Here is a 16,655-nt window from a genome sequence, read left to right as displayed (position 1 = left end):
TACAGTCATTGCAATGTTTGACGTTAGCATTGGTTTAAAATTATGGCTTGTTTAACTTCCATAGGTTATGAATATGCACAATCATGTGTTTATATGTGTTATAATGTCTCTCAGTCTTGATGCACTCTCGTGCTGCATTGTGCACACACACATTTTATTCCCCCCTTGCCAAACTCAGAAAGACAGTGGAAAGACCCTCTCGCTGTGCTTCTTGCTCCAACCAGAGACAATATTTATTCAGCTTTTATCGTGCCCTGCCTGAGGAATGCAGAGTTGGCATCTGAAGACACTGGCCTTCCTCCAAGACAGGCCTAAGAAAAGTGTTTTTCTAATTTGTACAATGGTGAGACATAGATGGTGAAACAACAGTTCCTAATCCTGGTTTACAGAGAGAAGGCTTTTCCAGCCCTGAAGGCCATGAAATCAAAAAAGGGAGAATCAATGAAGTGATCAAATGATGGATTCAGTTATTTCCTGGTTCAGTGACTTGTCAAATAACATGCTGCCTGTATTTAGCAAATTTTCCTCTTTACCTCCTGCTCTGGATATGCCATTTTATCCCCCTCACATTTTCGCTCCAAGTTCTGGTTTCAGCTTGTTCTACAGTTCTAAATATGCTACTTGTGTGTTTGAAATAATGTATGAACTACACCACCTGCGGTTTGTTGATATGATTGTGGACGACACTGAGAACGGCAGAACCTATAATAAATTGGACTCTATAAACTACACAAAATAAAATTCTGACATTCTGGCAATTTGTACGTTGCATACTCCCTCAAGCAAGATAATTTAAGCAGGGCTGTAGTGGTAAAATATACATTTGAATACAGTTGTGTAGTGTTAACTCCTGTTTTAAAAGATCTGTCATTTTATATCAGTTTCTAATCTTTTTTATTTTATTTTACTTGGATTTATATAATGTCTTAAAAAATAGTTAGACCATAACAGTTTTCTGCTTTCCCAGAATTTGTTCATGTCTCTCTATCACCTGACTCCTGGGCTCCTTCTCAAGCAGTTTCTCCCTTTTCTTCCTTATCATTTTCTTTCCATCTTGAATCAGTTGCACCTTCTTTAATTTCTCAATGTTTCTTTGCCTCCAGTCTTGCATCCTCCATTTCTCCCTCACTTTTGTCTCCTCTTTCTTCATCCCTTTATTCACTCTCTGGAAATGTAACTCTCAATGTAACTCTCATAGAAATAGTGGATAATGTTGTGAGAATACACCGTAGGTCAGATAAGGTGTAAAGTGTGTGTAAACATTCAAATGGGGCTGCATAAATGCTATTTCAGAATGTGAGAGGTAAACAGCTTTTGCCTGCGCTCACCCTCTGCTGCTGCCCTGTATATAAGGTAACATAACATAGAGCTGAAATTCAGCGCTTTATTTTGCCAGTTCTCCCAATTATCCCTACAGTATATGTATAAATACCTGTTTTTTGCTAGTTTAGATTAAATCATAATATTGTTTTCTCCAGGAGCACATTATCTTTGAAAACTTATAAAAATTCATTAGCTTGTTTTCTCAGATAGGTGAAATTAAAATAAACATTAAATTATAGATCATTTAGCTTAATTCATTTAGATATCTGATTTATTTCATTATTATTATATTCACTATGACAAGATCTTGACAGTCAGATTATCAAGGTTTCTGTGAGGATAAAATATACCAGTAATGTCTGCAAATGACATTAGATGCCAGTTTACAAACATTAGGTAGATCATTTAAGTAATTTTAAAAACAACACAGGCCCTAAAATTGAACCTTGTGGAACACCAGATTTAATCTGAAGAGGAGCTGAATTAATCCCTGGGTAGGTGACAAATTGAATTGAATCATGAAGATAGCTACCATCTGAGGGCACTATCAACCACACCTAGTCTCTGTAGCTTCTGTAGCAATAGAAATGCTTTGGAAAGATCCAATAAAACAGCCACACAAAATTGTCTATCATCATTAGCCCTGTGTGGTTCTTCCATCAAATCTGTTATGGTGCTGACGCTGACTTTAAAATCTATTCAGTCATCTGAGACAAATCATTGCCATTATTGTTATTAAATCACAACCAACCAACAGTCATGGGGAGAGTGTATCGCTCTCCATTTCACGCTTGAAATTTCTTCTTCTGTAGCATGCCCAAGTAACACACTTGATTAAGCTGACACACACACACATACACACACACACACACACAAAAACATCAGACTTGGTGCTGCATCATTGACAGTCTGGAGCGCAGCATCCCATTTGGATTAGATCACATCAGATTAGGTGACATTACATTAGCGCTAACCAGATTACACTATTCCTCATCTAACACACTTTACCTCCTAATGCTCCTCCAGCCTCATTACCCAGGAAACAGCCATTGAAGGAAGCAATTAGGAAAACGAGGACGTCTTTCTCACTTACACACTTACACACGTGGACACATTCATCTCCCTCTAGGTAGTACGCACACCTCATTGGCCATCAGTCAATTAAGAAATTTCTCCTATTTGATAAGCTAATGCCCGTGAACCTTTGGTGACGTTAGCATATGAGTGTGTGTGGGTGTAGTTTTCTACCTCCATGTCTTTTGTGTTTTCCTATGTGCGTTTCTATGTGTGAGAAAGGCTTTTATGGTCTCATTCTCTTGCAGTAATCTTGCATGATGTCTGAGGAATGTGTAATATACAAGCTGGAACAATAGCAGAGCAGAAACAGTGGGGGAAAAATAATGACCTGAACCTCAGTCTCAAGGCCAGATGTCTGCAGTCCAAGTCTCACCTCATAAAAACTGTACTTCTTGTTCTGGCTTATCAACCACATCTATTATAAACCTGTGTGTATGTGTGTGTTTGCATGCATGGTTATGAGTGTGAGTCTGTGCAGAGCTTTGTGCATACAGTATGTGTGCATACATGGTAATGAGTGTGGGAGTAGAGCTCACTGTGTGGGTTTATGTGTGTGGCCTGTGGATGTGTGAGTGCACATGGTTATTAGTGCAACTTCGGGTATACCTCTGTGTGTATGTATGCAGCGTTAGTAGGTCCATGTGTGTGTCCCTTGAGTGTGTATGTTTCTACATAACTGTGTGTGAGGGCATTCATATGAAAGAACACACAAACATCTAAGTGCTCCTGCATTGGTTTACCCTTTGAACTCCTCTTAATCACACTATGTGTGTGCACGCGTGTGTATGAAGGATTAGTAGCCGCCGCCCTTGTCAGTGTACAAATGAATGGACACAATAAAGCCGTGGGATCAAATGAATAGATTTGTCTGTGTCTGAATTCAGAAACAGACACAAGAGACACAGACAATGAGAAAGAGGTGAGATGAAACAGAGAAAAGCTGTTTTTCAGGAATTGGGGCTAACTGGCAGGAGCTGCGCCACAGGCTGTGGGCAAATTATTCTTTTTTAACAAGGAGCCAGCAGAGCAAAGATGTCGCCCTCTTCTCTGTACATATTCTCTACTGTCTTCATTCAACATTGCACACGTATTGCATGACCGTGCTTAAACTAAACCGCGTACCCGGTAACGCGATGTAAAACAAGTCATCGCTTTATCAGCTCCTCCACAAATCACAGTGAAGTTCAGTCACCCAAAAACTGGCAACCGCACCAGTTCCCCAATTATTTCCAGTTATTATTAGTTCTCATCATCTCAGTTTACAGCTCAGCTTAGAAGAGTAATGACGGCAAATTTGCACTTGTTCGTGATATATTGTCACGTCTTTGATTTACCGAACACGAGGACGACAAGAAAATTGGATGTTAATGCTGATTCGCTGATCACAGGAGAGGTGAACTGTGATTTTGAGAAGTAAGACTGGATGCAGCTTCTAGTTTTGAGTTGAGCCAAAAAACTTTTTTGGAATAATTAGTAAGCAGTGATGGTATTTTTAATTTTTTTTAAATTTTTTAATTTATTATGTCATGAATTGTTGTTGTGTGTATTCTCACTCAAGTCATTAAGTGAGCTACCATTCAACCCTTCCTCTTGTCATTCAGTATTTTAACTTTAATGTCACAGTGAACAGGTGGTTCAGTCTATACACTCCAGTCTCTTCCTGTAATGGGTCATGAGTCAATCCTATAAGAATGATTTGTGATATACTGAAACTTTACTACCAGAGAGTTACTCTTTAGGGATAGGAATGCCAGTGTTGGTCTGTGAGTTGGTCGGTCAACCACTTTGGTCCAGACTGAAATACCTCAACAACTGCAGTGTAATTCTGTGTCATTAACTTTGCTTAGCCTTAGATGTGGTAGATCAGTTCACACTACAATTGTATGAAGATCATACGGGTCATTTTAAAAGGAAATGAGAACTCATTTTGTGATTTAGGTATGAGCACTGCTTAAAATTAGCAGCAATAACACGTAGGCTTATTTACGATAAGCCTGTGAAATTCCATTTCAAAGCTTAAGGGTTTAAATTATGGTGCAATATTGGGCCTTGGTATTGCTGGACTGTCTTCTCTGCCTCGGGGCCTATTGTTACATTAAGGTCTTATGGGAATAATGACTTAACACTAAGCAATAACTTGTAAGTGTTGACTTGTTTAAGTTGTCAAGGCTCCCTTATTGAAGTTTTCTGTAGATGGTGGTTGGTTTTGATGCTACTTGCAAGTTTCAACCACAACATTTTAAAAAGCTCTGCACATAGTTGCTTTTTATCTCTTGTTATTTTTCAGCTAAATCATTACCTGCTCTTAAACATAGGACTATGTTTCATTTTTGGAAGAGAAAAGATTGTCCACTGCCAAAATCTTGACTCCAGACATAGTATTTTCAGTGTACCAGAAGAAAGTTTTATTTTAATTGCATTTCAAATGCTTACTCCTTTAAAGCAGAGATACTAAAAACCACCTTTTCCATATGACCTGAATGCAGCATAACAGCAACAGCAGTGACAATATTTCATAATAACCGACTGTCTCTCCATCACTTTTACTCAAGTACTGTAGACAAACTGGTGCCATAATGGAGCACGAGGAGCTGTTATTCAACTGGTGATGTTAATCTCTGTATTCCTTTCTCTGTGTATCCATGCTGATGTTGAGTAATCGCTGCTTAAACAGTCATGGTGTATAGTGATTAGTGGCAGCCCACCAGGATAGGCTTAATGACACACACTGTGTTTACATTACATTACATTACCTCCTAGTTCAGCCTGGGGATAATGTTTCTGCCGGGACGACATCTCTATTTATACACACACACACACACACACACACACACACACACACAGAGGGATAGCGAGACTGGAAGATACACACTAAAGAAGAGTTACACACACCTTCATACACACACTGGCTTACACATTTATGATGGAGAACATGCACGCACATATCAGGCCTTCAACACCTTCAATCCTCTGTGTCACGTCAGTGTAATGTGTGTGCATGACACCATGTTTGAGTTGTGTAAACTGTTTATTGCAAGGAGATGAAAGGCCTCATGAAGCTTGTCTGGGGTGTTGCACAGTCCACAGACACATAACAGCATTCCCACCGGTTCTTTTCTCCTCACCGATAATTACGGATACTCGCTATAGATGTCTGATTTACATACTGTGTCGTATTTCGATGTGCCGCGCCTTTTATCTTTTGGCTTGTGTTCTTTCTCTTGTCTGTCTGCTTGTTCTCATCGCTTGTTTTTCTCTCTTTCCCTTTTCTCTCTCTCTCTCTCTCTCTTTCTCTCTGTCTTTCTCTCTTTCGCACTCATACACCCACGCACACAAACACATACGAACAAGCACACACACACCAGTTGTTTGATCTAGATGTGAGTGGCAGCTCAATTCTCTGATGAGCTCCAAGCAGACATCCCGGGCATATTCTGTAGCAGCATTGTGATCAGTGCACATGGCTGTCCTGTTGAGAGATAAAGGTTTAGTATGTGTATTGTGTGTGTGTGTGTGTGTGTTAGATAAGATGTGTTTGTCATATTTGAATTGTATTCAGTCTCTGGCATATTTGTGCACATGTGCCACAGCAGGTTTTGAGTCTCTGTAAATGTCTTACAGTACAGATTACATGCACATCCGGAACTGTTAGAAGAAATTCAAAGTTCTGCCAGTCAAGCTGAAACTTTTATTAGTTCCTGAAAAGTTTACGATTTTGAGAGAGAAGATTTATACTAGAGCGTAGCACGCCACAATAATGCAATAACCAGTCCTCTCTCTTTCTCTGTGTCTGTGTCTCCAGCCTGATGAGTTGACCAATGCGCTGGAGATCAGCAACATCGTCTTCACCAGCCTGTTCGCCTTGGAGATGCTTTTGAAGGTGTTGGTCTACGGGCCTTTTGGCTACATTAAGAACCCCTACAATATTTTTGATGGCATCATCGTGGTCATCAGGTGAGCTGCAGACAACAGCTGTTACATCAGCACCTCATATATGGATCCATTTCTGGTCCATGTTTTCCTTTTTAAACTTTGTAAACTGCCACCAGTGAAATATAACCTAAATACATATCCACCTTCAGTATTATATAAGAAAAATATATTGCTGTAATGAACCATGGGGGACATCAGTTAAGACAAAGCATAACAGTATAATGATGTCATGGTTCTACTGTAGGTGGTAAATAAATACAGAGCAGAGCGATCACAAACTATAAACAGTCTCTGGGAGTGATGCTGCTGTTTGTAGTCTGGAATATTGTATTAAACAATATCAGCCGTCCATGAGAATTTGCAGGGCAAAGTTAAACCTTTGAGTCTCCTGGAGGAGGTGAGGAGATTTCACTGGAACAGGAATTGTACACTTGAATTTGTCAAGCTTACGGACTTCAACTGAAGTGATCGAGATATGGAGCAAATATTTGCTTTGATTTTGGGAAATAGGCTTCTTTGTTTTCTTTCCCCAAGTGAGATTTGTAGATCAATACTACTCTGATTAAGTATAAAACTATAGTCAAGAGACAGTTAGCTTAGCTTAGCATACAGTTTTTCAAAGGTTTTTTGGTGCAGTAATAATCCTTATGTGACAGCTGGGTGCAGTGACTTCAAGTCTTGTCATAGTGAAATTGCTCAGAAGCACAGCGTGGATGGATAAACTATTGTTTAAAAAAACCACATAACTGGTCATTTTCACACTCCTGATCATGTATGAATTGAATGAACAATATAAAATGAGTTATGCATTGAGCCTTAGAGGTGATGGTAGGTGTATTTTCAAACTTTGGACAGAGCTAGGCTAGCTCTTTAACTCTGCCTTCAGTCTTAATGCTAAGCTAGGCTAATTGATTCCTGTCTCTAGCTCCATATTTAACACACAGACATGAGAGTGATATCAGTTTTCTCATCTAACACCCAGAAAGTAAGCAAATAAGGCCATATTCAGACCAAATCAGGCGGTGCGGCGAAAATGCCAGTCTTCCCTTTCATATGAATGGGAGTAGTGCGGCTCAGCTGCAGTCGTTTTGTCCACTGCGGCGCCGCACCGGACTGCAGCCAGAAAGTTGAGCCAGAGTCAACTTTTGGAGAAACACAACCTGACGTCACAGCGGCTGAAGGCTGCGGTGGCCGATCACACCCGCAGATCAGACTGATCAGAGTTGTAAACTCTGCCATGAGGGAGCACAAAGATGTTAGGATGAGGAGAGGACATTTCTCTTTATAAGATAATGTTAAAAGTAAAGTTAGACTTTGCTGTCAGCTTCTCAACTCATTTTAAAAAAGACGAGAGAGAAAGAGAGAGAGCTGAGAGCATCAGCGAGAGAGAGGGGAGAGAGAGAGCAGCTGTGGTCAAGCGAGGTAGAGAGTGAATGAAGAGAGGGAGCGCTGGCAGCGAGAAAGCCGGTGAATCAGATCAATAAAAGGTTATTTTCTGATTGTTTCACAGCGGTTACATTCTATAGCACAAATAAACACGCCCACACCCCCACACACCTCCACTTGACCCTGCGGCTGAACGCTGCACCGCCTGATTTGTTCTGAATACAGCCTAAGTGTAGTTCCTAAAGCACTCTTCCTTTAAGATGACCTTGTTAAGCAAAATCGTTGTTTTCATGAACACTTTATTCAGTTATTGGCTGAAAATGTTTACAGTATTAATCATTCATATTTGACATATCAGTAATGAATGATTTTATCATGAGTGCTAAATAATAAGGATTGGTGATTCCTGATATGTAAAGTATAACTGAGCAATATGCAACTCCCTATAACAAAGATGTAAGTGATCTTTATAATGCTTAAAAATTTTAGTATGTAATTGTGCAGCATTACACTAACACTTAATTTATGTAGTGCTCCATGACACCTGAACTGGATGCCGATCTTATCGTTAAAACTGCATCTGAGAATTTTAATTACAGTTCATTAGACGTTGGATCTTACATGAGTTTAATGTACGTGTGTGTGTGCATGTGTGTGTCTCTTCTCTTTGGACAGCGTGTGGGAGATTGTGGGTCAGCAGGGTGGGGGTCTGTCGGTGCTGAGGACCTTCCGGTTGATGCGAGTGCTGAAGCTGGTCCGTTTCATGCCGGCCCTGCAGAGGCAGCTGGTGGTGCTGATGAAGACCATGGACAATGTGGCCACTTTCTGCATGCTGCTCATGCTCTTTATCTTCATCTTCAGGTAGGCAGCAGGAGAGTGAGTGACCTCACATTCTGTCTTATACTGCAGAAAAAAAACTTGTATCGATCTTACAATCTCATTAAAAAAAGTGTGAAATTCTTTAACTCATGTCTAATGCTCTAAGGCATTTTCTCAACTGTGTGATGCTGATGGAGGAACAAAATCAAAGAAGGTTGAGATAGAAGCCAGACGAGGTAAACTAAAGACAGGACAGATCGGTGTAGGTGAAACTGAAAGCAGATGTGGAATCAAAGTAAACTGGTAGATCAGTACATTGTAACGTCAACATGGGAAGCAAGGGAGAGAGAAGCAGAGATCAGTACAGACATGTGAAAGGAAGAATGAGATCATTCGACGGGATGACAAAACCAAGTAATTCCATCTTTTTTTTAGCAACGCTTTATTCTCCTTGGTTAGGCCTGTAGCTGAGCTCAACAAAACCCAGTATGTGGAGGTTCTCTGCACAAACACACATTCACTTAATCATTTAAAGAAAAAATGGAATTGTAAATTTTTGTTGAAGGCCTTTTTTTTAACATAAATTCAATACGCAGGGGACTAAAAACCAGATTGATATCTACATATCTAATAGCAGGTCTTCATATTGCACAGTAGGACTGCATATGTTCGCCACAGACTGTCTTAGTTGCATTTAAAAATTGATACTTTACTCATAATTCATAAGTATTTCAGCTGCATGTACCAATTTCATACACCTACCAGTGACAGCATTTTTAGAAAGAAATATATTATCATTATTACATAAATCTGGGTTTTATTTATGGAAATATATAATTTTAAATGTATATTAATTTTCTGTCATTACTATGAGTATAACTTCGTTCTGAAAGTCAAAGGTGCTTTGAAGTTCTGGAGGCATATGGTGTCCAACACCTCGCTGAGACACTTAATGTTGGGTTTTGCTTTCATTTGAAACCCATCTTTACCTGATCAGCTGCTCTGAAAATATTTTTACACTCAGACAAAATTCTTAGGCTTTATGTTCAGTCATGGTTATATAATACTTTGTTGTGTTCTTGTGAGAAATTTTAGAGACTTTAATCATTCATTGTCTCTTTCATAAATAGCAGTTTGTGTTTGGGAAATGGCATATGCATGGTGTTTGTGTGCATGTACTGTTGATTCACCCGACCATAGATGTTGTACTAAGACTGTGTGTGTGTGTGTGTGTGTGTATGTAAGGTATATATATAAGCATTTGTTGCATCATTTTAGCAGCTTGTTGGGCTGTGTGTATATGTGGACACATGCATGTGAGGGCGCACACAAACACACAGAGTTCTGAGGGATTTGTATATGCATAGATAAACAGCTCTTGATTTGAGTGAAGAGTTGCCAAGTTGACACAGCGGAGGCCTGTTCATTGATCCCTTCGCTCCAGTTGAGCTTCGGTGTCTGAATATAAGACAGACTGCAGTGCAGACTCACTGCTGCTTCATAATAATAACACCCCCGATTACATGTCTTATGTAACATGACTTTCTCTCTGTCTTTCTTTCTTGGCATAATGCTAAAGACACATCAAAAATTATAGTTAGCATGAAGCTATTTCCTTATCTTTCTTTCTCTTTTTTTTATTTATTCCTCTTTCCTTTATTCCAATCCATATATTCTCTTTCCCCTCTTTATACATGTTCAACTGCAAAAACTATCCATGTTACTAAGTCTATAGTAATACGTTATACTTGGCAACATGTATATCTTGGATAGAACTGGGTTTTAAAACCTTAAAGGAAAAGCTAATCGTTCTGGGATTTATGCTTATCCTCTTTCTTTTGGAGAGTTAGATGAGATCACTTTCTCATGTACAGTATGAGCATTAAGTATGGAGCTACAGCAAGGAGGGTGATAAGAGTAGTTTATTATAAATACTGGAAGCAGGGGGAAACAGCTAGCCATGCTCTGTCTAGAGATCAAAAATTGGTTTGTTTAATCTGTACACAAACAGAAATGTAAAAACAACAATTTGTGGTTTGGGGGAAGTTTAATGCAATAACAATTTTTCGATAAAATAACATCCGGGTGCCATTACTTCCCAAAGTCTTGTCATCACATTGAGGTTGCCTGGCAACCAGCAGAGATGTTGCATAGATGTTGAAAAAACTGTTTTTCACCAAGAAATAGTTAAAGCATGTAACTCCCTCTAAAATCACTAATAATCTTTTTTTCCATTTCTGTTTGTGTGCAGATTAAACAAAGAAGATACAAGTTAATTAGTGACTTTTAGAGGTTTTGGTAGATATTTTTAACTTTAAAAAGAGAGCCAGGCTAGAGGTTTACTCTTGTTTCCAGTCTTTGTGTTAAGATAAGTTCATTTTCTCACTCTGGGAATGAGAACTATTAAATGTTGAACTATTCCTTTAGTTTCTAAACTAGTGTAAATTCATCTTAACTGGATGGAAGCTGAGTTGTGTCTTTGTTTCCAGTGCCAGTGATCTTCATTTCTTTGAGTGAGGCTTAGAAAAAAACATAAGGTGACAGGGCCATGTTTTGTGACGCTGTCCATGGTGCTGAACCTAACCTGGCATGAGCACTTCATTTCCACTCCCTTTCATGGCAACATTTCTGCAATAATGCATCGTGGGCCAACTGATTCTGAACCAATGAGTGTTTGATTACCTGACTGACAGTACTCCGTGTATGCTGTTTTTGTTATCTTTGCTAATTTTTGATCATAAAAATAGTATTCAGCTCTTACTTTTATGACTGCCTTTTGAATGACAATCCTCTGGGCAGTAATTACCGTTAATGTTCAGTATATTCTGCCACTGTGGCAGTAAAGTGTATAATTTAAGGTGCAATTTGTTTTGGTTTTTGTAAATATATTTCCACAAATCTGTATCTGTGCACAAACGATAAGGCAAAAAAAAGTGGAAACTAGTGAGTTACTTCTTTGACACAGGTATACTCAGTGTGGTACAATCAATGCTGGTTGAACAACAAAATCAATTTAAGCATGATAATATATGTGTATTTGTACAGTCTCTAACAGTTTGGTCTGATGTAAACATTTACGCATTCTTTTTCCTGTTTGTTGTTCCCTGTCCTTCCCTCCTCTTGTGTCAGTATCCTGGGGATGCATCTGTTTGGTTGTAAGTTTGGTTCAGAGAGGGATGGAGACACTCTGCCAGACAGGAAGAACTTCGACTCTCTTCTATGGGCCATTGTAACTGTCTTCCAGGTGAGAATAAACCCTATCCTCCCCTTCTCTTACACTAAATCTTCACATTCCATTGTGTTACGCCCAATTTAGCTTGTGCTTTATGCATGACTTCACTGTCTGTTGAGATCATAAATACTTAGCAGTAGGATGACCTAAAGATGTGCAAGTACATCCAGCATCACACTTGTGATGTGATCAGACTTAACCTGCTGAAGTGCCCTAAAGCAAGTAACTTAAGCTCTCCCTGCCATTGCTGCTGACTGAACCTGTCCCCAGTCACAAGCTGAAAAGACAATTTCCTCCTGAATAAATAAAATATATCAAATCAAATATTCTTCACTCTACCGTGCCCTCTCTCTCCTTTGCATGGCAATCTGCCTAGCCTTTATCTATCTGCCACATTTTTTCCACTCATCTAATTTCCATTTCCAAGTATGTTACATAGATTAAGTAGGCTTGCCTCTTGCATCATGTCATCTTAGATTAGTGAATCAACTCAAACTTAACTCAAAGATCCTCTGTGGGGTCTAACATCCATCCATTATCTCTGCATAACGCCATGTATAGTATTTATCACCCCTTAATATAGTAACCATTTATAATTCATTGAAACATCTGATGAGGGACTGTGTAATGTGTCAGCATGTCTCTCTGTACAGAAAATTGTACTGACGTGTCTGTTCTCATGATGTTACGCAAGGAGGTTTTTTTTGTTTTGTTTTGTTTTTTTTAACATGTGGAGAGATCCAAAGAATGAATCATGCTAAGCTATGATTCAGGGGACGAGTTCAGCAAACACTCAATTCTGTCTTATTTCAAAGGTTTTGTATTGATAAAGTTCCAGTAAGTAAAGACAACACGGAAATGTAAAAGTCTTCATGTCTATATGATTCAGTCGACTGAATCAGTGACATTAATGTCACTGATATCACTGATTTAGCTGATATAGTTATAAAAGCTTTTACATTTCAGTGTTGACTTTCCAAATTTCATTTTATGTTTTTGAAACATAAAAATAAAAGAGGAGTACCACTGGAACTTTATCAATACAAAACCTCTGAAATAAGATGGAATTGAGTGTTTGCTGAACTCATTCCCTGAATCATAGCTTAGCATGATTCATTCTTTGGATCTCTCCAATCTCTGTGCATGGGGCTGTATAGTGACAATAATAGTGAAAATTTAAAGATTTTGGATGGTGGTGTCTTTATTATAAGCCTTTCCAAAACACAAGAAGTTTATCTGCTATTAGCATGTCCAGCTAACTAACTTACATAAAGCTAGACTTACTTCAGAGTCCAAGGAGCACATCGTCAGCTAATTACTTAAGCTTGTGGGACAACAGGTAACAAATTAAAATCCATGTTCAAGACTAGCATATCCAATGTAGTATAGTGTAGTAATTCCCCACTGTGTGGAAGCCAAGCCTCAAGCTATTGGAGTTAAGGCTAACATTAGTGGCTCTGTCCTGGTTTGTTTACACTCCAGTGACCCCAGATAATATTACCCAAGATATTGCTATGTTTGCCAAATACATTAGCTCATACTAATAATACAACAGATTAAAAATAAGTCAGCAGAAAACATCAAAAAGTCTGTTGGAAACTGTTTTCAACTAACTCATGGAGCTAATGTTAGCATAATTATCTACCTAGCTATAGCTGATAAAATCTGCCTGCGACAGTTTCATTTTAGCTGGCAAAATCAACGGTTGCTGGCTAGAAATGAGAACGTCTTTGGTCTATCTCTGTCTAACATCAAGGACCCATTATTTCAAAACTTAAGAATTTTTGAAACAAACTGCAACAATTGCCACACAATTATATGTTTTTATGTTTTTTTTTTATTTTTTTTACCTTTTCCTCTCTTCTCCTCTTCTCTAGATCCTAACCCAGGAGGACTGGAACAAGGTATTATATAACGGCATGGCCTCCACCACTCCCGTAGCAGCTCTCTACTTCATCGCGCTCATGACCTTTGGCAACTACGTCCTCTTCAACCTGCTGGTGGCCATCTTGGTCGAGGGCTTCCAGACGGAGGTATAAAGTTGCTGGTCACACACGCACAAAACTGAGTGAAGTACCATCCAGCTAAAGTTGTTGAGCTATCTTGTCTAAAATTCAGTCTTGAAATCTTCCTTTCTTAAAAGCATAGTAAAGAAATTTGCCATTAGTGTGAGATTGTTTATCTTCTCTTTAACGCAGGTCAACATGTTTGAATCTTGCAGAGTGATCTGGCTTGCTTCCAGGCCTTGACACAAATAATATCTGTGGAGGGTGAAAGTGCATGGGATACTAGTCTTAATAAATTCTTATCATTTTCCTCTCCTAGTTTTTTAGAAAAATAAGGTTTTAAGACTGAAATATGAAACTAAATTACTCAATCTGAAGCACTTTTTTTGCACATTTTTGTGATGTGCAGACACACACTCTGTAGACATTAACCTATACCTTGACTTGCACTCTCCGCAGCAGGTTATGTAAGGACATGAGATCACACTAGTTGCAGTGTTTCATTTTCCTCTCCTTTTCATCTCCATCTTCCCTTTGCTGTCAGCTTCGTCTACTCCTCCCACTCTTTCCCACTATCTCAGCAGTCATCCTCATTATTGTTCTGCTTATTTGCCAATGCAGTCATGCCATAAAGTGTATCATAAGAAAACTATGTCTGCTAGACTAGACTGTGTATCAGCCCACATCTCCCACATCCCCTGCTTTGTCTTCTCCTCAGTCTCATGCTCGAATACCTTCTTCTCATGCTCCCCTAATCTTCCTCCTCCCCAGTACAACCCCTCTTGTGTCATAAAACAAAAGGATATGGTGTGTATCCACCACCACGCAATGTCTGTGATTTTTCTTAAGACAGAAAAGGGCAAGAAACAGCACAAAGTGAGTAAAGGTGGATTAATGGCTGTTATTCATTAGACACCTTGGAACACAGTTCTCTTGAGCATTCTTGGGTCTACTGGGAGCAAAAAAGTTGAAAGTCATTGAGTAACCTCACTTCAGTTTTCAGTTGGCCAATCTGGAGTGTACAGGGCTTTATTCAAGACAGTTAGAGTGATTGGGAGAGAAGAATAAAGGGTGAGACGAGATAGAGGGAGTAAATCACACAAGTATTCAGTCTATATCTGGCTGTCTTGTCCCCCCCCCCCCTCTCTTTCTTTCTTTTAGGGGTGACAGCACCAATGCTTTGATCTCTGACACTCTTTGGCTCTTTTGCTGAGAGAGGAGAAATTAAAAGAGGAGTGGCAGAGAGAGTGGTTAACAATCTCCTAAAAATGGATTAATTGGAATGGGCTTCTCCAACTATTGCTTTTATCTGCTGTACAAACATAAAGTGCAGGATTATGGTAAATGGAATCACATGAAGGGTTGGGTGCATTGACCTGAGGCTGCTGAAGATGAAGTATCTGCGTTGAGGCCAAGATTAGAGTGAATGTATTCCTGTTATTATTCTGACGCAATAGTGCTCCCTAAATGTTCTTTAGCAGGCATGGATTTTTGGTACCTCTGACGATGTCATTACTGTAACTGACAGTTAACTAGTTGGCCAACATTGTTAGGTGTTGCTTATTCCATTTGTGATTTGAGCACTCCGCATATTACTCTGTAGTCCTTATGTTTCTCTGTACATTATTTCATACATTACTCCTTGATCTGTATGTTCCTCTGCATTCCGTATGTTATCTCATACAATACTTTTTACTTTATTCTGCACATTACTCCGTAGTTCGGACATTACTCCATAGTCCATAAATTACTCCATAGTCCGTATGCTACTCCATATGTTGCTCCATATGTTATGATGAGTTGTGATTCAAATGACAGGGTAGATAGGGAGCGCTGAGGTTACAGAGCTACTAATTGCTGTGTGTTTTGGCAGTCTTGTCATTTCCCCATCACCCGTGAAAGAGAAACAACTAATGTTAGCTAGACTTTCTTCTCTCACAGTAATAAATCGGTAACACTAATATGTAGTCACAGTAGGCAGCTACTTTCAATGAATAAGCTCTAAAACCAACTGTATGCTACCTTATTGGAAAAAGGGGAGAATATGCCATGCATCATTGATAGTAGGATATACCACATAGCATGCTGCAGCATCACAGAAGCTAACACCGCATCTCCTAGCAATGCCAACCCTACACATGTAAGTTAATTGCTGCCATGGGAAACACCCACCCAATGACAAGTTTGAACACTATTTCTACTAATATATCAAAAATTGGACGTAAATGAATGTTTATAGTGTCTAGTCTTTGTTAAAGTTTGACTTCTGTTGAGAGCTAGGGGAGGAATGAGAGAGAAGTCTTCAAAAACAAAACAGACTCTCAAACACACACACATAACCAAATGTAGAAAGCCCTATGGACTATTAGCTGGTGTTCTGTTCTTCCCCTCTGCTCTTCTGTATCATTACAGAGCTGTCGGCTTAATTCTCCCTCTCCTTTTTCAACTTTACATCCCTTTCTGCACACACTAAGTTTATTTTTAGTCGGCCAAACTTTCCCTGCGTCAGGGTTGCTAGGTAACGGGTGCTTGAATGACGTGAGCCAAGCCAGGAGAGATGTACGGCTCTGGAGCCAAGACACACACACACACACACACACATAGTCACGCACACAAAGTGCATTACTTTTAATGTCCATATTGCTTTGGGTATAAAGGCAGAAGGGAAATAATCTTATTCAGGTGGTTTTGGTTTTTTGGTTCTCTTTGCTTGCTTTTATTTTCTTGATTTAACTCCTCCATCCTCTTCTTCCTCTCCTTTCCATGCCCATACTCTACTTCTTCTCGTTCTCCGTTATCCATCTCTTTCTCTTATTATGTCTCTCTGTCGGGTTGTGACAGTGTGTGCATGTGACAGAATCCAATACCCGCTGCAGAGA

General features: G+C 39.3%; 1 protein-coding gene across 18 annotated transcripts in view; it reads left to right on the top strand.

Moving 5' to 3' along the window:
* The window catches only part of cacna1g (calcium channel, voltage-dependent, T type, alpha 1G subunit), a 271,030-nt gene that overhangs the window by 178,490 nt on the left and 75,885 nt on the right, over positions 1-16,655 (top strand). For all 18 annotated transcript variants that reach the window (XM_044338768.1, XM_044338766.1, XM_044338765.1 and 15 more), the window contains 4 exons: positions 6,203-6,354; positions 8,395-8,580; positions 11,668-11,782; positions 13,648-13,803. In XM_044338768.1, the coding sequence (XP_044194703.1) occupies positions 6,203-6,354; positions 8,395-8,580; positions 11,668-11,782; positions 13,648-13,803 (609 nt within the window). The remainder of the gene's footprint in view (positions 1-6,202; positions 6,355-8,394; positions 8,581-11,667; positions 11,783-13,647; positions 13,804-16,655) is intronic.

Source organism: Thunnus albacares, chromosome 20, assembly GCF_914725855.1.
Source record: "Thunnus albacares chromosome 20, fThuAlb1.1, whole genome shotgun sequence".
Classification (NCBI taxonomy): domain Eukaryota; kingdom Metazoa; phylum Chordata; class Actinopteri; order Scombriformes; family Scombridae; genus Thunnus; species Thunnus albacares.
Note: the sequence above shows the minus strand (reverse complement) of the source record. Positions and strands in the feature narration are given on the sequence as shown.